Consider the following 23030-nt stretch of genomic DNA (forward strand, 5'->3'; position numbering starts at 1 on the left):
CCATCACCCAGGGACTGGGTACAGCTGGGAAGCTCCTGCGTGGCCCTTCCCATGTAAACTGCTTCCTGGCTCTTTTGCAAGTACAGGGCAGTGAGCCCTGATCCTCCACCAGCAGCTAAAGCAACAGGGGCTGGGGCCAGGCAAGTCCCCACCCTGCAGCACACGGCCCTGAGCCTGGGCAGGAGCCTGGAGCACTGAGAGGCACAAAGGAGAGCCACAAGAACGCCACACAAGCCAAGTTGCAATTACTAAAATACCAGTTTGCATTTATTCTCCCAATTATGCAGTTGGTTTAGTGCTGCCAAGCCCGCGGCCGAGGCAGACTCGGAGGCGGCGGTGCCGGCAGAGCTGGGCACAGTCCCAGGAGGAGAGCTGAGCTGCTGGCAGCAGCTGGGCCCAGCTCTGCGCAGACAGGGCTGAAACTGCCCGGGCAGGCCTGTAACACGGCTGTGTGCTGCCTGCACGCCCAGCAGCGCAGCACGGCACGCCCCACACGTGAGCTGTGACCGGCACCTCCTGCTCCTGTGGCACCTGCCAGAGCTGGGGAAAGAGGGAACCCCCCAGCAATGCCCGCGGGAAGGGCAAAACCAGGGAGCTCAGTACAGAACAGGGCGACACAGGGAGAAACACGAGCACCGGCCCGCAGAGAGCAGCAGGTGCTGAAGGCACTGGCCCCTCATGGCCCCGGAGTGTCACGGGGACCCCTGTGAGCGTGGGTGGCACTCTGGTGCGAAGGGTGCGGGGCAGGTGGTGGCACCACGAGGTGCGGCTGGGGCTGGGTGCCAGCAGTGCCCCGGGCAGGGCAGGCAGTGCTGCTGCCAGCAGGGCTGCTCACAGCAGCGGGCAGCCTCGGCGCTTCTTGTTCTTGCGCACCTGCAGCCCAGCTCGGGTGGCCATCTCAAACACCTCCCGCACCCCCTCCTTCGTCTTGGCCGAGCACTCGAGGTAGCCAAAGGCGTTGATCCTGTTGGCCATGTCCCTTCCCTCCTCTGGCTTCACCGGCTCCTAGGAAGCAGTAAAAACAGGGTTTGGAAACACTGCCAGAACACAACAGCGACTGCCCTTGGGGCGTGCAGCCCTTCCAGCCACGATCTGGTGTGGGCAGAAGTGGTTTGCTGGCTGGGGGACCCGGGGCTGTCCCCACCTGCTTCATCTTGGCCAGCTCCCGCCGCGTGTGCTCATCGTTGCGCAGGTCCTTCTTGTTCCCCACCAGGATGATGGGCACGTTGGGGCAGAAGTGCTTCACCTCCGGCGTCCACTTCTCAGGGATGTTCTCTACAACAGGCAGACGTGGAATCCTATGAGCAGAGGGGCTGCTGCCCCACAGCCTCCTCACAGAAACCAGCCCCAAGCTTTTCCCGTTGGAGCAGGGAGAGCTCGCCCCACAGAACCCCCTCTCCCGCCACCTCTGCCCAGTCTGCAGGCTGCCAGCATTTCCCTGCAGTGCACACAAGGCCGGGGGATGAAGGGAAGGCTCTGGCATCCTCGAGGGGCAGCTTGGGTGCTTCCCAGGCCCCAGGGGGTTCAGTAGCAGCACCAAATCCCGTGGGACCCCCCGTCCGTACCGAGGCTATCGGGGCTGTCGATGGAGAAGCACATGAGGATGACGTCCGTGTCCGGGTACGAGAGGGGCCGCAGCCTGTCATAGTCCTCCTGTCCTGCCGTGTCCCACAGGGCCAGCTCAACCTGCAGGGGACAAGGACATGGCTCAGGGGCTCTGCAGGTCACGAGTCACAGATTTATCTTCCTCAGGTAGAGCTGTGCTCTTCCTCAAGCTGGGCCAGGCTCAGGGTGACCAGAAATGCCGGAGCCATGGGCTCCTCTGTGCGCTGCAGGTGCATCCGAGCACACAGAGCAACCCCAGCAGCAGCACTGGGCAGTGGCACTGCCAGCAGGGTACACGGAGCCAGGGGACAGGAATGGCAACGGCCCTTACCTGCTTGCCATCCACCTCTATGTCAGCAATGTAGTTCTCAAACACCGTGGGCACGTAGACCTCGGGGAACTGGTCTTTGCTGAACACGATCAGCAGACACGTCTTCCCGCAGGCACCATCTCCCACGATCACCAGCTTCTTCCTGATGGCTGCCATCGCTGTGGGGACACGAGCAGGTGAGCAGGACAGAGCAGCACGGGCACTTTGTGCTCCTGGCCCCCAAACTCCTGTGCACAACAGCCTGGGAGATACAGGCACAAGCACCTGGGCACATCCCACTGTGAGTGACAGTGACTGACAGGACAGAGGGTCCCAGCGCTCTGCCAGACACCCCTCCAGCTCCACACACTCCACTCATGGGCACCACCAGAACTGGCCTGACTGGAACCATCCACACCCAGCACTGCTGCTGTGGCTGGCAGAGCCACCCCTGCTGTGGTCAGTGCTGGTGGCTGCACACAGGGACTTGTGGGAGGTGACAAACCACTCTGCCTTCCCCAGACATCCAACCCTCCCTGGGTTTGCTGTGCCACCACCCAGGCAACCAGGATTTTAGACAATCTCAGAGTTCCATGCACATGCTGGGTTTATTTTAAATTATAAATTCTTCAGGGCAGAAACTGTGCTTCGGGTTTCACCCCAGCATGCTCAACAGACCCTAAATAACCTTATCAGCAGCTGGAACACACCAAGCCAAGCTCCTGGAGGTCTGGGCAAGCAGGACCTGTGTGCCTGGCACCCAGCACAGGCTGGCCCTGTCCCAGCCTGTCTGAAAAAGGAGCTTTTGCCATGGAACCAAGAGAGCTGAACTGGCACTGGCAGGGGGAGAGGCTGCCAGTCACCACTCAGCAAACAGAGCTGAAACCCCACACAAAGCAGGCAGCTTTGTGCCCCACGGGAAAAGGACGCAGCTCTGCAAGGAAAACTATGCCTTTGCATCCCTCACTTTCAAAAGGGGTTTACAGCTGAGCCTGAGAACCAGCCAGGACAATGCCACAAAATGCCTGGCACAGCATCTGAACAAGGCATGAGAAAATCACCCACAGTGGGATCACATCCCTCCCAACCTTGTGACCAAAACCTCTTTTCCATCCCCAGATTCCCAGTCCAAAGAGCCTGTCCTACTCCTCACATGCCTTCAGCACATCACCAGCTCCCTGTCCCTGCAGAGATCCTGGGAATGACACAGGCTGACATGTCAGGGTTTAACCCCTGAAAATTCACACTGCCCTGGGGAAGTTACAGGTGGCCAAGAACCCTCTCCTGAAGGCAGGGATGTTCCATGCTTTCCCCCTCAGCCCTGTCCCTCTCCAAACCCTCTGCCCAGGCAGCAGGGTGGGAAGGAGCCACTCATGCTGGGAGCCCGTGGGAAGGACACACACACAGCAATGCTGAGGCATTGAGCTGCAAGCCCTGGGAGTGGATCGGGCTGGATCACGCCAGCATCACCTTGGGAAGGCCAGAACATCACAAGCCTTCAAGCAGGGCTCTCACACTGAGCCTTACCAAAGGCCAGGAATCTGTCCCTGGCCCAGGGATCCCAGCCTCACCCCGTGCCAACAGAAGAGGGAGGAAAAGGGTAAAGCAGGACTCTGGCTGCATCACAATTAGCTGCAAGGAAAGGATTAGGAAAGGAGCCTGGAGGGCTGCCTGGCATTCCAAAGGCAGGCTGCAGACCTGCCTGTCTCATCCGTGTGCCTGGCAGGTCACCCCTGTCACACAAACCCGGGGAACCACCCCAGTTTCACAGCTCACACTGCCCAATGGTTCGGGCAAAAGAGAGAGAGTTTTCACCCATGCCAGACCAGACCCTGCTGTAGCCATGGATCTTTGTAGGTTCCAAGCATTTTGGCTCACAAGCTGAGGCAGGAATGGGTCATGGCTGCTGAGTGCTCTGGAGCTGCTAATAAAAATAGAAAGCTGGCACTTGTAAGGTGAGAAGAGTGAGAATCAAGGGCTGCATCCGGGAGATGGGACATTCCTCAGCTGGGATCTTTGGTGTCAGGCACACATCCCAGTGGAGCAGCATGTCTACAGGAAGGTGAGCACATTTGTGCAACACTGAAGTCAGAGAAAAAAAGGGTCCCTTTTAGGAACCAGGGGCACTTTTAGGGAGTCAAGTGCTGAGAATAGGGGGGGAACAGCTCCTGTCCCTATTCCTCATGCCCTGCTGCTCCAGCCTGCCCAGCTGGGCCAGGCAAACCCACAGTCCCACAGAATCATAAAGGCCCAAAGACGTGCAAGTCCAACCCTTGTTGCAAACCATCCTTCTTGTCTGACCAAAGGCTCGTCCTCTCTCCAGCAGCATGTCCACAGCACAGAAAACAGAGAGCTCAGGGAGAAAAAAAGCCTGTTTACTTGGACACAAAGCTTCTTTGCCCACAGCAAAACATGATATACTGCTTTGTGACTCCCTATCTCCCAGAGGAAAGGCAGTTTGGGCCGTGCCAGTATCTAACCCACAGCACAGGCAGCTGGCAGCATCTGCAGCGTGAGGAGCAGGAGATGCCCAAGGACACAAACAGGCAGATGGACACCAGGATGTGTCCGTGCCCAGTCTGCAGGCACTGGGCTGGAACCAAAGCCAGCCAGAGGGGCCCTGCTCCTGCCCCAGTGCTGCCCTCAGAGGGGCCCTGCTCCTGTCCCCGTGCTGCCCTGGGGTCGTCCTGCTCCTGCCCCAGAGCTGCCCCTGCTCCTGCCCCCGTGCTGCCCGGGGGTGGCCCTGCTCCTGCCCAGGCTGAGCACTGTCCCCCGCCCAGGGCTCCTTCCCACGGCTCCAGCCCTGACCCGGCGCGGTGCCCAGTGGTGACTCAGAGGGCAGAGGCTGTCCCCACCCAAAATCTCAGCACAATTCATTCCATTACTCAGGAGAGCCATCCAGAAATAGCCCATTACTAATGCAGAGCTGGTGTGCAGAGGCGAGCAGGGCAAGGAGGCTGAAGGGCTGTGAGCCTGAGGGGTCGGCTGGGTGCCCCAGTCCTGCCCTGCAGCCAGCAGCTGGCACAGCACCAGTACCAGATGCCAGCAGCTCTCTGTTCCAGGAGAGATGATCTTCTTTGCCAGGGGATGCTCCTGTTGGTCAGCAGGATGAGGCTAGACCCTGGGGTGAGGACTCTGTTTGCACTGTTGCCAGATTAGGAGCAGATAAAAAGAGTGGAAAACATGAAGACAACTTCATGAAGACAAACAGGACAATCCCAAGTACAAACGCAGAAGAATTAAGTGGGAGCAGCCCTGAGAGGAAGGACTTGGGAGTGCTGGTGGATGAGAAGCTCAGCCTGACACAGCAAGGCCCCCTGTGCAGGGCTGATCCCCCAGCGTGGGCAGCAAGGAAGGGGGGAGCCAAGCCCCCCAAAACACAGCCAGCACTGCCAACCACGCTGGCAACCCACACTGGCAGCTCCTGGGTGTGAGCAGCACCCACAGGGCCCCGCTGGAGATGCCTCCTGCTCATCCATGGGGAAAACAAAAGGGAGCAGCAGCTGCGTGCCAGCATTTCCCACTGCCAAGCCCACAGGGCTCCCGCGCCCATCCCTGCACCTGCTGTGCAGCCAGGCTGGGCCCCCACAGGGACAGCACTGGGTTTAATCTGTGCCACCACTGCCAGCACCAGCCAAATCCTGAGCAGGCATCTCCTTCAGCTCGCCAAAAAGCTGCAACACGACCCCAGAGTGCTCTACTCTGCTTTCCAAGCCACTGCTCCAAAGGCATCACCATAAAATCAGCCAGGCTGCAGGGCAGCCCTTGTGTTGCTGGTCTCTCCCAGCTTTGTGCCTCAAAATGTGCAGTTCCTGCTGAGCAGGATATAGGGGATTCCTCTGGCAGCAGGATGTGTCCATCACCCAGTGTCTGCTAAGGGGACCCAGGAATAGCAGAGAAAGATGTGAATGCTTTGAAGGGCTCCTACCAGGGACAGAAATCTTTCAATGAACCTCCTGGGCCAGACTCGACTTCCTAGAGGTAACAGAGGGGTTTTGTTCTAAAGCAGAAATTGCCAAGCAGCGCTGAGGGCCCCGCCCTGGCCAGACCGGTCACACCAGGGATCACAGCCCTGGCCAGAGGCACAGCTCCGAATTCTGGGCAGGGCTGGGGGGAGAGAGCCGTGCTGGGAGCAGCCCCTTGGCAGGGACACCCACAGGATACCCCAGCGCTGCGGGGCAGCTCCACTGCAGAAATGCTTTTAGCAGCTTGGACTCACTGGTACAATGACAAGTAAACTTCCAAATTAAAGCCCTACAGGAATGCCCACTGTGGGGAATTTCATTTGCTGAGACACCTCAGCCATGGCCAAGGTAGTACAGGACAAGTGTCCCAGCCACTGCTGCAAGCACCAGAGGGACTCTTACTACAGAATCATGCAATCATTAAGGTTGAAAGGCAGAAAAAATTTCCAAAAGGGGCTGGAAGCAAACAGAGATGCTAAGGAGAAGTGCAATGGGCAGGGCAGAGCGTGGGCTACTGGATATAGACCTGCTGTAGATATAGACCTGCTATATCCAAACAAGTGATTGTCAAAATAGGAGTTCAGCCCAGCACTCAAGTTTAGACCTCACCCATTTTTTTGGACATATTCTTTGGGCACAGCCAGGCAGGCTGGGCTTAACACACACTCCAGTGGCAAAGGGCAACTGCCCAGACCCAGACCCGGAGCAGAGTGACCAGGCTGGCTCGTTTTCATTGCTAAATCCCACAAAAAACATCCACAAGCAAAACAGAGAAAGGAACTTGGAACAGCAGAATTTGAAAGACTAAACAAAGCTCAAACGACAAGTGTTTGAACACTGAGAAAAAAGCTGCCTGCCCTTACCTCCTTTTCCAAAGGACATCATGCCATGTTCTTATTTTACCTCCTGCAGCAGTGACAGCCTTCCCAGCCTCACGGCAGCCGAGTGTCTTGCTGAAAGCTCCAAATGACACGGCACAATCTCAGCAGATGCCTGTGCTTGGGCAACGCCTGCCTGCCCCAGCGCCGATCAGCATTTGCTAACACAACTCCTTCTTTTCATGTCAGCGCATCTCTCCCGTGCAAACGGCAAGGTGGGAGCTGAGCCTGGGTAAACGCTCCTGAGAACCTGTTGGAAGACAGGGACTTGGCTTATTTTCCACTTATACATTTACCCAGAGAAGCTGTAGCTGTCAGGAATCAGGATGCAAGGGAAAATCCACAAAATCCTATGCAGTCTCTACCTGAGCTGAGGAGGAGCAGGAGCTGGACATAAACTGAAACTGTTTGGACACCAAAAGCACTTGGCAAAATAGAGACAAAATGCAACTGGTCCCCATGACACAGAGCCAGGCAATCGTCCAGCTCCAGTCTCCAGCTTCCCCTGGAGGCCTTTCCCAGGGATGTCAGCCTGGGGGGCTCAGCCAGGCCCCTGCTGCCACTGCCCCAGGAGGATGCAGCCCAGGCATCACACAGGGATCCACTCCCACTCTCCTGGCCTGGGTTTGGGTCCCAGCCCCTCATGCAGATGCAGCCCAGGGATCCCGTTCTGCTCTCCCGGGGCTGTGAGAGGCTGGGCTGGGTTTAGGGAGGCTGGCGGCCACTGAGAGGCTTGGCTGCCAGACTGCTAGCACTGGAAAAGGCCACGCAGTCATGCTTTTGGAATGCTCCCCTGCTCCTAAGACATTACACAATTATTTCCCCTCCCCACAAACCCCCCTAATATAAATGTTTAAGAATGAGCTCAGCAGTAAGGAAAGGGAACTTTTTTCCCTCTTTCTGAAGAAAACACAGAATGGCCACTGCATGGGCAAGGCTGTACATGGGGACACTGCTGGAGTGGGGTTGTGGGGACGGATGTGGGATGGGGCAGCAGCCCCCAGGCTCTCACCCCAGGTCAGACACTGCCTGGGAGACAACTGCAAGTTGGGACCCGCAGCCCAAGGCCACCCTCAAGGAATGACAACGCGCCCGGACTGAGGCACAGCTGACCCATCCCTCGCCACACCCAGGGACCCCCGCCCCACCCTGGGCACACCCACCCCACCCTGTCCCACCCCACCCAGCGCCCTGCCGGGCCCACCTCTGAGCCCACACCTCACCAGAATGGGTAACCCCGCATCCCACCGGTAACCCCAGATCTCAATCCCTCCAAACCCCACGAGTACACCCTGATCCCAGCTCCCCCAAGCCCGCCGGTCAGCACAAAGCCCTGTTTCTGCAGACTCCGCCAGTAACTCAGACCCCATCACAAGCGGTAACCCAGACCTCCGTCAGCCAGACCCCCGCTCCGGCCCCACTCCTTACCAGCACCCCCACGGCACCGGTGTCCCCCTCCCCGCTCGGCTCCCCCAGACCCGCACCTCTCTCCGCCGCTGCCCCGTCCCGCTCCGGCCCCGGCTCCGGCCCCGCGCGGCTCCGGGCACCGCCCCGGCCGGGGCCGCCCGCCGAGGGCGGAGCGGGGCCGTGCCGAGCCGAGCGGGGCCGTCCCGTCCCTTGATGGGCTGTGACGAGCCGCGATGGGCCGTGCCGCGATGGGCCGTGCCGTGATGGGCTGTGCTGAGCCGAGCGGGGCCGTGCCGTGATGGGCCGTGCCGAGCCGAGCCCTTTCCAGCACTGCCCCTGCCCGGCTCCGGGACCCGGAGCCCGCCGGTGTTTTACCGGTTCGGGTTGCCCAGACCGAGCGGGGAGGGGGCGGCCGCAGCTGCCGGAGGGGCTGAGCTGCTGCCCTCGACCCCCCGTGCCAGGTGAGGCCGGCAGCAGAGCCCGCTGCCCACCGCGACAGACACAGGTGGCGAGGGACACGCCTTGTGCCCAGGGTCCCCTCCCGGGGCACCGGCAGAGCGCGGCTGTGCCCGGCTGTGCCCGCACGAGGGTGACCCCGGTGTGCCCCGGCCCCCCGTGCCCACCGCGGGACCCCAGGCGGCTGCTGCCCCTGGCATCCAGCTGCAGGGCACGGCTCCCGGCCCTCCGCCAGGGAAAGGCAGCCCCAGGAGCCTGGCCCAGACCCAGGCTCATAAACCGCTGCTATTTTAAGGGCTTGCAGACTATTTTTCTTTATTTATCAAGCCCCAGGCCAGGAGTTGGTTCCAAAGGAAATGTTTCCTTAGTAAAAAAGGGAACCACAGAGGAAGCTTTAAATGCAGCAGCCACTGCCTCCCAGTCTTATCCAACAGCCGGGCAGTGACCTGGAAAAGCAGAGCCAGTTCTCAGCCACCAGCATGAAGAGGAATGTGCCGGGGGAGCAGGGCTGGGCAAGCAGCGTGAAGGGAGCATCAGGAGCATCAGGGGTGCCCGTCGGAGGGACGTGGGGATGTTTCCAGCAGGCAGCCCGCCCTCGGGGCAGAAGCAGCTGCTGCTCGAACTCCCGCGGAGGGACAGTGACATTCCTGGGCCTGCCCCACTGCCTGCCCCGCAGCCGGGACAGCCATCGGCCTTTTCTCCCTCCCATTCCGCGTGCGGTGCTCCTGTTCCCGCAGGACTGGCCATCCTGCTGCCTCCCAGCAGAGCCAGGGCTCCGGGTCCCCTGGGCTGACACTGGCAGCGCTCCAGTGCCTCCCGCCGCCCGCGGGATGGACGCTGCACGGGCTCTGAGCAGCGCCAGGGGCAGATGGACAGCGCGCACATGGCTCTGCCTGTTTGCCTGCCTACATACATTAATCAGAGCTAATTGGCTTTTCGGTAAGTCGTCTTTGCAGGAGCTCTGCAAAGAAAGACTTTGAAGTAGGACTGTGAGTGGCAAAATCTTTATTTAAACACACAGTGCTACACAAGGACAGGCTCCCGGCCCCAGCACCACTCCCTGCAGCATGGGTGCCAACAGGTCCATATCTCGTGTGTAACTTTCACTTTCCGTTGTGTGCACCCAGTTTATTTACATCTCGCTGGTTACAGGACACAAACAACATTCACTAGAGGTGACACTTGACAAGAGCTGGCTGCACCCAGTGACAGGATGGTGCCACGGAGCCTTTCCCAAGCAAGGGACCATGGCCCAGCTCTCCCCATCCCCACAGGGCCAGGATGGGACAATCCCTCACAGTTCAGGACTCTGCAGAGGTCTGGGAAATGGATGCTCCAGGTTAGAGACGTGTGTGATGCAAAAATCCGGTGCAGACATCAACTGCTCAGCTCCCCTCTGCACCAGTTCTGAAACCATTAAGGAAGACATGGGAGCTGTCTTTCCCTGCCCTGGTCACACCAAGCTGCTTTTACTGTGGGTTCCCAGCCCGGGGCTAAGCAGATCCAGTGCAGTTAAGCTGTTAAGCTCACCTGAATAGGGCTGCTCTGTGTGAGGCTGCTAACTCAGAACCACTCCAAAATATACACATACATTCATAGGCTCCCCACACCACGAAAGGATTCAGACATTTTCCAGTTCAGCTCTGCAGGTAATAAATAATTGGCTCCAGAAGCACCGCAGTCACCCAAGCCAAGAGAGGATGGGGTAGAACCTGTGGCACAGCCAGTGCTGGTGCAATTGCTTATCCCTGCTCAGGGCTCTGAGTGCACAGCACAGCTTGGTCCCTGCTCCAGTCTCCCTGTCTGGATACTGAGGCAAAGTCCACGACAGAGTGAAGGTGTGAGGGGCTGAAAATTGGGAATACAAGGCTGGGATGGCCATTGTGGGGCCACAACTGGACTTGTGCCAGGCTTAGCACTGCCCAGCTGCCTTTACTCCCAATCACATCCCACCTGAGCCCCAGCTCCCACCTGCAGCAGCAGCTTCAGTGTCACTGGCCAGAGCATCCCAGGGCAGGAGACAGGGGGTGACTGCAGCAGGTATGAGTGCCCCAGCAGCCCCATGGCTCTCACACAGGGCTGCAGCCAGCACAGCCATGGCAAGAGGCAAAGGACATGCTGAGGAGCCAAGGAGCCTTCAGGCTTTTCACAGCATTGAGAAAGTAGCAGCATAAAAACACCCCTCAACCCCAGTGTTCACACTCTATCCAAGGCCTCTCCACCTGGGACTGGGATGCAAGCACATGGAGGGGGATGCTCTGGACAGGAACACAGACTAAGGCTCCAGGTTTCTTGCTCTTCTTGCAGCTGGCTCAAAAACAAGTGCTCAGAGGAGGTGAGGCAGCCTCAGTGTCCCACTGCACGGTGTCTTCACGCAGGCAAGGTGAGCTGCCCCAGGCTCACTCAGCATCATGTGTAGTTGCCGGGGCCACCCAGGGGGATCACAAAAACAGAGATGTCATCACCAGAGCCCAGCCTGTCATTGGCCAGGCGCCAGCCACGCTCCTTCAGCACCCCCCGTGAGCGCACCACCAGCTCCTGGGCCACCATGGTGTACCTGGAGGCACAGCAGAGCACGGCTCAGCACTGACCCTGACGCAGCATCCTGGCAAGGAGGGACAAGCCAGAGCTGCAGGAAGGGGTGCCATGGAGAGATGCAGGCTCAGATATGCACATCCAGGGGAGCAGTGCACTCCGTGGAGCCCAGAGGGACGCGTGGCCGCAGCACTGCTCCGAGGACCCAGGCCAAGGGGAGGTGGTGGAGTGCACGGCGTGCCCGGCCCCCTGCCCACCTGCAGCTCACCTGCACGGGTCGTTGGGCTCATAGCTGGTCAGCACCTCCATCACCACAGCAGCCACCTCCTCGTCGTTGGTGACATCCCAGAGCCCGTCGGTGCCCAGCACCAGGACATCGTCAGGGCAGTGCTCGTACTGCGTGAGGTCATAAACCCTGACCTGGCAGGGACAGGGCAAGGCACGAGGGTGAGAGGCAGAGGGGCAGAGGGGGCTCCTGCTGCCCTGGGCCAGATCTCGTGGATCTGGGCCTGCCACGGGGCTCTGGACATTGCAGGGGCTCCCAGGTGGGAAGCTGCTAGCAGCCAGGCTTACCTCTGGGAAGCAGGACAGGAAAGGCTTGATGTGGATGTTTGAGTTGAACACCTTGAGGTCGTGGTCTCCCAGGCCTCTCGTGACCCCAATCGTGGCCATCATCCGAGCCTGCAGAAGGGTGGAATCAAAAGAGAACTTTAGGCAGCTTTATTTCCAGTTACATTCCCAGCGGAGAATTGATGATGACAGCACTACCAAAAATGGGCTGAAATCCCCCAAAACAGTGAGAGCAGGCAGCAAACAACCCCTGCCAAGCTTCTGCCACAGTACTTTACCTTTTTGCCTTCCCCAAAGATAAGTGGAAACTTCAGGTCATCCTCTTCTATCTTTTTGTAAGCCCTGGTTAAAATAAGCCAGAGATGAGGTGTCAGCAGGTGAAGCTTCCAGCACCTCCTCTGACCACCTGGCACCTGGGTGCCCAGTGTAGCAGAGCCCCCTGCCCATGGGATGGGATGCCAGAGATGAGCAGCCACCCCAGCAGGACCCCAGTGCCACTTGGGGGTTACCAGCCATTCATGTTCTGGTCCCTGTAGAGCATCTTCTTCCCCAGCTCCTTGGGCTGGATCCTGCGGGGGAACTCCAGGTGGGTGAACTCCTTCCCCAGCAGCTCGGGCCTCAGCAGTGCCTGCAGGAAGGAGTGTTGGCTCAGCCACAGGGCTGGGAGAGCAGGAGCTGTGGATCCAGCCCTGCCCAGATCAGATCTGTGGATCCAGCCCTGCCCAGAGCAGATCTGTGGATCCAGCCCTGCCCAGATCAGGAACTGTGGATCCAGCCCTGCCCAGATCGGATCTGTGGATCCAGCCCTGCCCAGATCAGGAGCTGTGGATCCAGCCCTGCCCAGATCAGGAGCTGTGGATCCAGCCCTGCCCAGATCAGGAGCTGCGGATCCAGCCCTGCCCAGATCAGGAGCTGTGGATCCAGCCCTGCCCAGATCAGGAGCTGTGGATCCAGCCCTGCTCAGATCAGGAGCTGTGGATCCAGCCCTGCCCAGAGCAGATCAGGAGCTGCGGATCCAGCCCTGCCCAGATCAGATCTGTGGATCCAGCCCTGCTCAGATCAGGAGCTGTGGATCCAGCCCTGCACAGAGCAGATCTGTGGATCCAGCCCTGCCCAGAGCAGATCTGTGGATCCAGCCCTGCTCAGATCAGATCTGTGGATCCAGCCCTGCCCAGATCAGGAGCTGCGGATCCAGCCCTGCACAGAGCAGGATCCACCATCCTCTGGGACTTTGGCTACAACATCCCATGGTGGGATAACCTCAGCTGCTCCGGAGCCACTTGAATGGGTGCTGGTAAAGCAGCTTCAAACCACCCACCTGTGCTAAGCCAGAGGGGAAACTGGAGCTGAGGACAGCCATGCCAGCACTCAGCAAGAGGGTGAAGCTTTTGCACAGAGAGTTTGGGGAAAGAATGGCCTCCAAAGGGGATCAAACAATCAAGCCCCAGCAAATTCCAGGAGAAGCTGGAATTTGCCCAGAAGGAGTCATAGCTGCAAAGCTCCCAGGATCCCAGGGTCAGTGCAGGGCATGGCACTCACCCCAGGAAAAGAGTGATGGGTCTTTTCTGAAACAGAGTCCCAGCTGTGACTGTGACAAGGGACAAGCAGCAGCACAGAGCCCTGCCCAGGGCAGCCCCAAGCCCTCATGGAGCAGGGAGTGCTGGAAAATGCTGAAGGGGAAAGAAAAGCAGGACGAGAAGAGGAGATCCCTTGGGAAGATGGGATGGCAGGGGGTGGGGGCAGAGGCATGGAGACCCCCAGCCCACTCTGGGGGAGCCCTGACTGCAGCCTCAGCATCACGTGGCAGAGCAGCCTGTGCCTGTCCCCAGGCTGTGCCCTGCCCCTCCAGCCAGCTGGGGAGGATTCTGATCACAGCAGCTCCCTCCTCTCGGTCATTCAAAAATAGATTCCAGAAAAAACGCCTCAGTGTTTTTCCAAGTACATTGCAAGCCAGGAAATTTCATCCAGCAAGACCTTCTCCAACACAAACTGCTCCTGCCCTGTGCTGCCCTCAGAGAGGTCTTTATAACCTTAAAGAGTCTCCCTGGGTGGCACCAGGGGGTTCATCCAGGAGAGGGACAGGGAGCTTTCAGGGCCAAGGACAGAAACCTTGGCACACATCAGCTGTGACTCTCCAGGGAGCAGCCAGGGAAGAAAGTAGGACTGGGCAGGAGCACTGCAGCTCCTCTGACACAGCAAACCAGGGCTCTGCCAGCCACAAGATGCCCCCATGCCAGCTCCCTGCATCCCAGGGCCTCTTCCCGTCCCAGGAAGCAGCCTGGGATGGACAAGTGCCAGCAGCAGGTCCTGCCATGGGGCTGCCCTCGGGTGCAGACCCCACCATGGCAGCAGTCCAGCAGGCAGCACAGGGGACTGCGCAGAGGCCAGGAGGTGTTTCAGCAGGAATGAGGTTAGAAGAAAGGTCCTTCTTACTAAAAACTGCAGCCTCTGCCTCTCTGTCTCTGGAGTAAACTCCCTGGACATTGGAATGATTTCCCCATTACGGATGATAATGGCCCTGCAATGAAACATGGAAGGATGAGATTAGACAGAAGGAGACTTGGCTGAGGAGCTGAGCCTGGCTCTCCAGGGCTGATTCCCAGGATGGTGCAACCCCTTCCCCTCTGCTGCCCCCCTTTCCCAGCCTGAGGTGGGGGCTGCTTCCTGGATTCACTGCTGTCCCTGGGCAGGGCATGGCATCTCTGCCTCCTGTGCAGGGAGGAAGGGGAAATGGCAGAGAAACATGGGGCAGAGGGGAATGAAGCAGACCAAATCCAAGGACAGAATATGGTTAGAAAAGGAGCAGCACGAAGGCTGCCTTCAGAGGGGAGCTGCATGCAGCAGGGGCAGAAATTGCCTGCAGCAGGAGAGGTACACGTGCCCACCCCACACCAGCACTGCCACTTGCTGCTGGGTCTGCTCTTACAGTTTGATGTCTCAAGAAAACATAAATGTCTGATTATGAGATGTTTCTGGATGTCATGGTAGGCCCAAGGATCCCCAACACTGATCTGGTGGCTGTGATCTCCTGCAACGCTGCAGGGCCGGGCTGGGCTCAGCTCTGGCCGTGTCTGACGCCTGGGAAGGCAGCACAGGCTGCTCCCCAGAGGCACAGCCACAGCCTCAGCACCCTGTGCATGCTGACATCCTGCATGGCTGGTGCCTGGCTGCTGCTGCCACGGGGCGGGACCTGCACCCAGAACGAAGGCTCTCCTCCTGCTCTGTCCCAGAGCTGGAAGCACATCCAGCCTCAGAAAATTGACCAGAGCCTGTATTTGCTGGGCTGGCGTTGCTGAGGACAAGGTAACCTGCAGTAAATACCCAGAGCAACTGTAGCTGCCCCATTCTTGGAAACGTTCAAGGCCAGGTCAGACAGGGCTTGGGACAAGCTGCTCTAGTGGGAGGTGTCTGAAATGGCAGCGGGTGCAACAAGATGAGCTTTAAGGTCCTTTCCTACCCAAACCATTCTCTGATCCAATGATAAATACAGGACAGTTCAAACCAGTTTCACCTGCAGTGTCACCTTTAGTGTCAGGTGGACCTTTTGCCATTGCTTGGGGCTGTGGGCACACTCAGGGGCAGTTAGAGTAGCCCTCCCTGGAAATACACACAGCAATTAAAGTGCTTGGGCTCCAAGCTCCCACTGCACACAGATTTGTGTCCTGCTCCTGAAACAGGTCATTGGTATGAAGTGTACTCTAAAATGACTTCTTGCACATTTTTGAAAGCTTTGCTGAGTGCAATTTTCACTCTCCAAGCTGCAGCCCAGGCCAGTGGCAGCAGCCGGGGCCAGGGTGCCCAGAGCCATCTGGGTAGCAGAGAAGATGTTGTTAGGAAAGAAGGGAGCACATCCCAGATTTTGGGAGGCAATTCTACAGCCCTGTCTGTGTACCTGGCAAGCACAGAGATCACATTGTCCCCGGAGCATGGAGCAGGCAGGGGATGACCCTGCCCAGTTCTGCCACCTCCACCCTCCCCTGGACAGGGATGGAGCTGGGTGTTCCTCACCAGCATCCCTCCGGCACCACCCCACCCTCCTGGGCAGAGCTGGGGGCTGCCCTGCGGGGCTGTACCTGCTGTCACCAGCGTTGGCCACGTAGAACTTGCCCATGAGGTAGATGGCAGCCAGGGCACAGCAGCCGCCGGGCAGGTGCTGGGACGCCCGCTCCCGCTCGATCTGCTCGTCCTGGGGAGACAGGGTAGGGGCAGCCCCAGAGAGCACCTGATACCACAGTTCCAGCCAGGGCACCTTTCACCACACTGCCACGGAGTGGCTGCAGGGCTTGTGGGGCTTGTGGGGCAGCCAGGGATGGGGCTTCATTGGGGCAGGGAACAGCAAGACAGGAGGGGAGCAGCTGGGCCTCCTGGGACAAAGTGTAGGGAAGCCTTCTGCACCACAGAGCCCAAAGCCTCTGCATTCCGAAAGCTCAAAATGCAGAGCAGCACAGAGCCCTCTCTGAGACCACCATGCTTGGAGCCCTCCCTGCAGTCCCCAGAGCTGCCTTTTACCAGTGGGATCAAGCTGATGCAGACAAGACAGCAAAGAGGGGCTCTCAGGGGGTGCTCTGGATGATCCCACAGGCAGAGGATCCTCACCATGTGCTTGAAGGCATTCTCAATGGCACCGATCACCAGGCTCTCATGGGACACTGCTTTCTCCAGGTGAAACCGTGGCACAGCATCATTGGGGACCTCCCCACGGTCCTCTGCATTGGACATCTGGTTTGGGTCTGCAGAACCGGTCTGTGTGTCGTGTGGGAGGCAGATGGGAGGTGGGGAGGGGTCCTGCAGGATCTCCACGAGCTCCCGGAGCTGCTCACAGATGTGCAGGTGGAGCCTCTCGGATGCCATGACAGCAGCACCGCTGCCTGCATGGCCATCAAACAATGCCCAGTAGTGGAAATAAAAACCTTTCCTGCCCTGCATGGAGAGGAGGGAAAGCTAAATGAGCCTGCAAGGAAGCAGATGGCATGGGGAATTGAGAGCAGCTGGCCACCAGCTGAGGACAGTGACACGAGTCTCACGGGTCTCAGTGCAGGCAGGAGCAGTGTGGGCAGCTGACCAAGGGCGCCTGGACACAGCTGAGCCCTGGCTGGAGCCCAGCCCTGCATCAGATGCCTTGTGCCTCGGAGGCAGCATGGTGCCAGCACAGCAGCCACCTCTGCAGCCCACCAGGGCACGGGGGCCACAGCTCTGCCTGGGCCAGCCCTGGTGAAGCCACACGGGGATGGAGCATGGGAGGAGAAGGGCCACGAACCAAGGGAACCCCCAGTGTGCACACATGGCCACGTGCCCCATCTCATGCCCTGCTGCTGGGCACCTTCCCTGTCGCGGCCCTGCTTGTGAAGCACCAGGCTCTCACCCCATCCAGCTCCCTGCTGCCTTCCCTGGCCGACAGGCAGCCCCTCGGGCTGGGCCTCTGCTCCACAAACACCACCTCACAGCACGCCTGGTCCTCATTGTGCTGGCTCTTCCCTGCGTTTATCACCCTGCCAGGAGGAAAAAAGGTGTAAAGACCCTTTCTTTCACATCCTGCTCCAGCAAATGCCATCCCCCAGCACCTCTTACCCCCAACCCTCCACTCATGTCCCCGTGCCCCCAGAGATGCAGGGATGCCCTGCACAGGTGCTCCTGTCCTGTCCCAGGTGTCTCAGACCAGGTGTGTGGGCTGACCTGGCCAGGAGCAGCACTGAGTCCCACCCACAGCTGGGTCCAGGGGGGAGCAGTTGTCCACACACCTACCAGGTGAGGTGACCAGAAACAAACTGGGTTTGCTGAAGGTCCCTGGACTGCCCCAGGCAGAATAACTGCCTCAAAGCCCGTACCAGCCTCAGATATACACCCCTGGGACACACAGAGAGAATCACAGCCTCGCCCATGTCCCATCACCTCTTAGGGGGAGCAGGGGGCTCAGGGAAGGACGGGAGAATGTGATGGTGATGAAACCAGCAGAACTTTTGCAAAAAGATTCACAGTGACTTTTCCCAGCCTGAGTTGACACAGCAGATTTCAGGTCTAGATTGCAGAACCTGCTCACAGGAAGAAGATGTAAACACAGCAGGGTGGTTTTTCTTCAGGAGACTTCCCAAGTGGTTTGCAGAAAGAACTCTTGGGACACCAATAAAGAGACTTTTTCACTCTGGGTGCTCCTACCCCACTATCTCCAAGGGAAAATCAATATCCCATAAAGCTCTCTAGGATTTCGGGAAGATCAGCTTGAGGATGGAATTGCGGGAGTGGGCTGACAGCAATAAGCAGCAAAAGCCTTCAAAGTCTGACCTTCCCCCTCAGTTAGGGCTAAAACTCGCAGTTTTCAGTGAGTGAAAGAAGTGACAGACAGGTGAAAGAAGAAGACAGTCAGGTCCTTGAAGGGGAAGTCTCAAGGAGTCTCACTCCCAAGAAATCCCCAGCTCCCTGCTCCCCACGAGTCCTGCCAGAGGCGCCGCAGCTTCCTCGCCCTCGGTACCCATCGGTGACAGCGGGTGTTGTGCAGAAAGAGCAGAAAACAAAACGGGCAGAAGAACCCAAACCCCTCGGGGATCGGTGAGAGCGCGGCTCCGGGCGGACGCGCTCCCATCACGGGCACCCCCAGCGCCCGCTCCTCGCTGCTGCCGCTGCCGCTGCTGAAGCGGGACAGCCGCAGCTCACCGCCCGCCGCGACCCACTTTCGAGCTTCCGTGCCGAGCGGTGCCATCCCTCCCGCCCCCCCGGGCCGCGCACGCCGCTCCCGGCCCCGCTCACTCTGCGTATCCCGTGCTCCAGGGCAGCCGCCGGCGCCCGTCGCGGGGGCTCTGCACCGCCCGCCCCGTGTGGTCGTCGGCGCGGCGCAGCTCCTCGGGAGTCAGCTGCAGGAAGGCCGGCCGGCAGAACGCGGCTGGCGGCGGCGATCCGCGCCCGGCCCCGGCCCCGCCGCCCCGGCCTTCTGCGGGGGGCTGCGCGCCCGGCCCCGCGCCCAGCCCCGCCGCCAGCTGCGCCACGGCAGCGCGCACCCGCAGCAGCATCCCGCGCCGGGCCGAGCCGAGCCGAGCCGGGCCCCGAGCCGGGCCGAGCGGAGCCGAGTCGGGCCCCGAGCCGAGCCGAGCCGAGCCGAGCCCCGAGCCGGGCGGAGCGGAGCGGAGCCGAGCCGGGCCGGGCCGAGCGGAGCCGAGCCCGCCGCCCCGCCCCGCCTCCCCCCCGCCGCGGCACGGGGGGGGAAGCAGGCGCGGCAGCTCAGCCGCAGCGGGTACGCGCATCTCCCGCAGCCGGCGGGGAACGAGCCCTCCCGGGTAATGAACCCCGCCGTTATCCCGCAGCCCTGTGGAGAACGAGCCCTCCCGGGTAATGAACTCCCCGCCGTTATCCCGCAGCCGGCGGGGAACGAGCCCTCCCGGGTAATGAACTCCCCGCCGTTATCCCGCAGCCGGCGGGGAACGAGCCCTCCCGGGTAATGAACTCCCCGCCGTTACCCCGCAGCCCGGTGGAGGTGGAGGTCGAGCTCTCCCCGCGAGGGACCGGCACCCAGCCGGGAGCGCCGGGGACACGAGCCATCCCGGCCAGGAAATGCTCTGGGAAAGTCTTTTCCCGGCTGGAGGTGGGGCTGCGGGGGACGGGCTGGCCATGGCCACGCGTTCTGCCCACAGGTGAGTTTCCTAACTGGATCGTCCCGAGATTCCAGCAGAGCCACCTATTCCGGGACAGCATTGCCGTCCAGCGGCAGGCGCTCTGTCCCCCCTGTCGCGCTCCTCAGCCCACGCGCGGCCGTCCCGGGCTATTAATAACCCGAGCCTGCGGAGCAGCAGGGACGCGCCGTGAGAGCGCGGAGAGCTGAACCTCTCCCTCCCTTTCACCCAGGATGCTGCGCTCCAGCGTGAGCAGGATGCGGATTTAGCTGATGCAGAACAACGCACCCTCCCTGGCTGGGAGGGGAAGAGTCGCCAGCTTAAACACCATCGCTCGCACAGCCTGACCTTAGCACCTGCCTGCCTCCTCTGACAGCAAAAAAAAAAAAAAAACAAAAAACGATTTAAAAAAATGCTTGCCTACTGTAAAGGAAAATTGAGGCTGTTTCTTAAAATTCGTGTGCCCCAGTGCCTCAGTTTCACAGAGGAACCACTGATTCCTCTCAGCACGGGGCTTTTGCATTGTAAGTTACAAACAGAAGCAGCACTGAGAAGCCCTCCAGGCTTTAGTCATCTTCTACCAGAGATCTTCAAACTGTACCAGATTATTAGGATCACAGTACAGAAGTGACTCAGTGGTACCTGCATTTCCACCTTCTAATCCCAAGATTTAAGGTCTTCAGTACACTTTATAGCTCTTTCAGTACCCTTCAGTGGGTACTGGTCTAGTGGGCAGCATCCCTGCCCACGGTGGGGGTTGGAACTAGGTTATCTTTAAGGTCCCTTCTGGGGGGGTTAAGGACCCTTCAGGATCTTTACGGTCCCTTCCAAACCAACCCTTCCAGCCTGAGGCCAACACCCCTCTAGCTCCTCTCCAGCATTCATGGCTCCTCTCCTCAGCTCCTGATGCCTGCCCCTCACAGCATCCCTGTCCAGCTGCTGGTCATGCGTGGGGTGCTCTTAGATATTCTGAGTGCAAAATCACCGCGTTATTAAGGCTGAAAATCACTGGATTCTCCAGGGAATGTGTCTCCCCGCTGTGGGACTGCCAATCTGCCCCGTACTGCTGAGTCACCAGGATGCTTTCCTTGGAAAGAATGAATTGGCAGTTTCCAGACTGACTTCTGTGACCCTGCTCGGTATTTGTTGTTTCCGTTATGTTGAGCACAGCATGGAAATAACGGTCTGACAAATAAACACGTTGCTGCAGGAATGCTCCCTGAAACAATGCCATGTTAAAGACCGTTTTCCAAGAAAGAGGGCTCCATTTCCCCCTATTCATCCTGCCAGACAGATCCATGTAAAGTTTTCTCCTTATCTGCAGGCTGATGTTCCTCTTCACAAGGTTGCCTGGCACAAGGCCTGGGGATGCAGATGTTGTAGACTGAGTCAGACTAATGCCAATAAACAGCCACTTCAGGTGCCAGCAGCTCTGCCCTTCGCTCTCCCCATCCCTCTGGGGGTCCTGCCTGGGATGTTCATGCTTTCCTGTCTCCCCATCTCACCCAAAGCTACCCCTGAGCATGGTCAGGTCCTCACCTTCCCTGGACACAGCTTCAGGTGGAGCACTCCAGCATGCTGCCATGATAAACAGTGATTTAAAAATCAGTAACACGGGAATTGGTCTTAAATTATGCTATTTTAGTTAATTTCTCATGTAACTGCTTAGCATCAAAAAAGCTTTTCTAAGTTTCCTCTTTCATCTATGCTGCTGAGCCCCAGAGGAGGTAGGATGGAGCTAGAGATATTTCTTTGTGAAAGAATGACATGTTGGTTGCATTTAAGCCAGAACAGAAGTAAATTAAACATCTAGATCATAAAAGTACCAGAGGATGTTTTAAAACAGGTTCTTTGCAGCACTGCATTAGTTGACTGTAGAGCCTTACTGTGTAATGAGTAATATATTAATTTATAATTAGCATAGTACAGTGAAGCTCAGCAAATAGCTCTGTGCACTCTGGATAATTCATCAACAGAAGAAGTGGTTCTTAATGGTTTCCAAGGTTTGTATGTCCCCTGTAATTGGGAAGTTCAGCATTTATTGTTATTCCTTTGAAGGGATAATTTGATTGCAAGCACACATCTTTATTCCCTGTCTGTTTCTGCTGGAGTGCAGAGAAGCCTTTGGAGCGTTGCTGCTCTGGGTATCTCTGTGACCTCTCTGCAGGTGAGCACATCATTGTTTTGCAGAGCAGATGACCTGGATTTGGTGCAGATTCTCAGAGGGTTTTACCCTTTCCCTGCTGCAAAGGGGAGGGGGGAAGGGGGCACATTAACCTCCTTGGGTCTCTTGGCTTTTCCCCCTCTGCAGCTTCAAAATCTTCCATACAATTTTCATATCTCTCAAGGGATCTTCATTCACAATTCTGCTCTCAAAGTCTTCAGGAGCCTCCTGGTCTCATTTAATATTACCTGACAGTAGAAATACAGAAGACAAAGAATAAATGTATTACAGTAACTCACTGGAATTTACGGAGCCTTTGGGGAACTTACTTTTTAATTTGGATGCTCAGACCCACATTCCAGAGGATGCAGGGAGCAGGACCTCTCCCTGCTTTTGCAGCAGTGCCCAGAGATCCTATGCCTGGACTGCTGTTTTGGCAGGCTGGGAATCTGCACTGAAATCCCCTGTTGTCAGCAAAACCTTTTAAAAAGGGAACAAAATCCTCAGATGCTGGTACTCGGTGCTGAGAGAGCCTGGAGGCACTGGGGCCTCATCAGATGAAGGAAATAAATAAACTTAAACTGAATTAAGATCATAATTCAGTGATCCACTGAAAACAGGGTGTGATAAATCTTCCCCAGGAATAAAATGTCAGGAGTTCTGCTTTTTCCAGCTTTAATAAAATAATTTCTACCCTTCTGCCTATTATCAACTGCAGATAAGGTGATTGCACTGAGCATTAGAAGCCTTCTAACACGTGCATCTGCCTTTGCATGACCATTTGCCCCTAACCCTTCTTGTAGCCCAAGCCCCAATCCACGTGTTTTCATCCTGAAAAAGAAATAATGCTGGTTGCTCACCTGGAAGGTACAGAAGGATTCCAGGCATGGGACAAATTTCTTACATGGGAGCAGGATTTATCACTAAGGATACCTCAGGAAGTGTTGCTAGGGTTTTCTTGGGCCGTTCCTTTCCAAACTTGGCTTGTTATGGATACTGGAAACTTGGGTGCTCTCATCCAGTGCTGCTGGACACTCAATAAGAAGTCAGGATGATGATGAGAAGGAATTTCTATGTTCACTTCCAGCTGAATTTAAATTAAACCAGTTTTACTGAAGTCTTAATTCCTCCACTGCATTTAAATGCTGTGATCTGGAAAGCAACAAGTTCATATTTCTGTATCATACATCAATAAAGAGCTAGAGTTTTTTACACTTCCTTATTAAATAATCTGGCCTAATTTAATTGGAATTTGGCTGGTGTGGAAAATAGCTCTGATTTAATTTGCTCTTGATTGTTCCACTAAAACTTTGTGATCTGAAAGTAGTGTGTTTGTATTTACTTATCGCAGCACTAGAGACCTGCATTGGCAGGCTCTCGATCAAATTACCTGATGAATATAAACAGCAGATTTAATTTAGTTTCATATTGATTGTTGTCATTATTATTAAAACCCTCTGATCTGAAGAATGAGATGCTTGTATTTCCTTAATATCTTATTACTGGGGTTCGGGTTAATCTTGTAGAGCTTTTCCTTTTTCT

At 57.5% G+C, this 23030-nt stretch overlaps 2 protein-coding genes and 1 long non-coding RNA gene across 4 annotated transcripts; 1 reads left to right on the plus strand and 2 right to left on the minus strand.

Annotated features, from left to right (window-relative positions):
- Window positions 1-239: 239 nt before the first annotated feature.
- RHOC (ras homolog family member C) lies at window positions 240-8317 on the minus strand. Its single transcript, XM_063177770.1, has 6 exons — window positions 8243-8317; window positions 6744-7008; window positions 1937-2094; window positions 1566-1686; window positions 1145-1275; window positions 240-1005 (listed from the first exon to the last, which is right to left on the minus strand). Exons 2-6 carry the CDS (start codon window positions 6763-6765, stop codon window positions 832-834), a joined length of 606 nt encoding a protein of 201 aa, XP_063033840.1. The 5' UTR covers window positions 6766-7008; window positions 8243-8317; the 3' UTR covers window positions 240-831.
- Window positions 8318-9609: 1292 nt separating this feature from the next.
- On the minus strand, window positions 9610-18727 carry PPM1J (protein phosphatase, Mg2+/Mn2+ dependent 1J). 2 transcript variants are annotated; one of them, XR_010030799.1, is made up of 11 exons: window positions 18468-18727; window positions 17089-17215; window positions 16323-16646; window positions 15800-15912; window positions 14160-14244; window positions 12236-12354; window positions 12005-12068; window positions 11730-11837; window positions 11425-11576; window positions 10152-11178; window positions 9610-10028 (listed from the first exon to the last, which is right to left on the minus strand). XR_010030799.1 is itself a non-coding variant. In XM_063177952.1 (10 exons), exons 1-10 carry the CDS (start codon window positions 18725-18727, stop codon window positions 11031-11033), a joined length of 1500 nt encoding a protein of 499 aa, XP_063034022.1. In that variant the 3' UTR covers window positions 9610-11030. The 2 variants fall into 2 exon arrangements, 1 of the variants encoding a protein (XP_063034022.1); XM_063177952.1 differs by having other exon boundaries at window positions 9610-11178.
- A 212-nt stretch (window positions 18728-18939) lies between these two features.
- LOC134430414 (uncharacterized) lies at window positions 18940-22961 on the plus strand. Its single transcript, XR_010030812.1, has 2 exons — window positions 18940-19345; window positions 19557-22961. It is a non-coding gene; the product is annotated as an uncharacterized LOC134430414 (long non-coding RNA).
- Window positions 22962-23030: the final 69 nt, after the last annotated feature.

The sequence above is a fragment of the Melospiza melodia genome, chromosome 28 (assembly GCF_035770615.1).
Source record: "Melospiza melodia melodia isolate bMelMel2 chromosome 28, bMelMel2.pri, whole genome shotgun sequence".
In the NCBI taxonomy this organism is placed as follows: Eukaryota; Metazoa; Chordata; class Aves; order Passeriformes; family Passerellidae; genus Melospiza; species Melospiza melodia.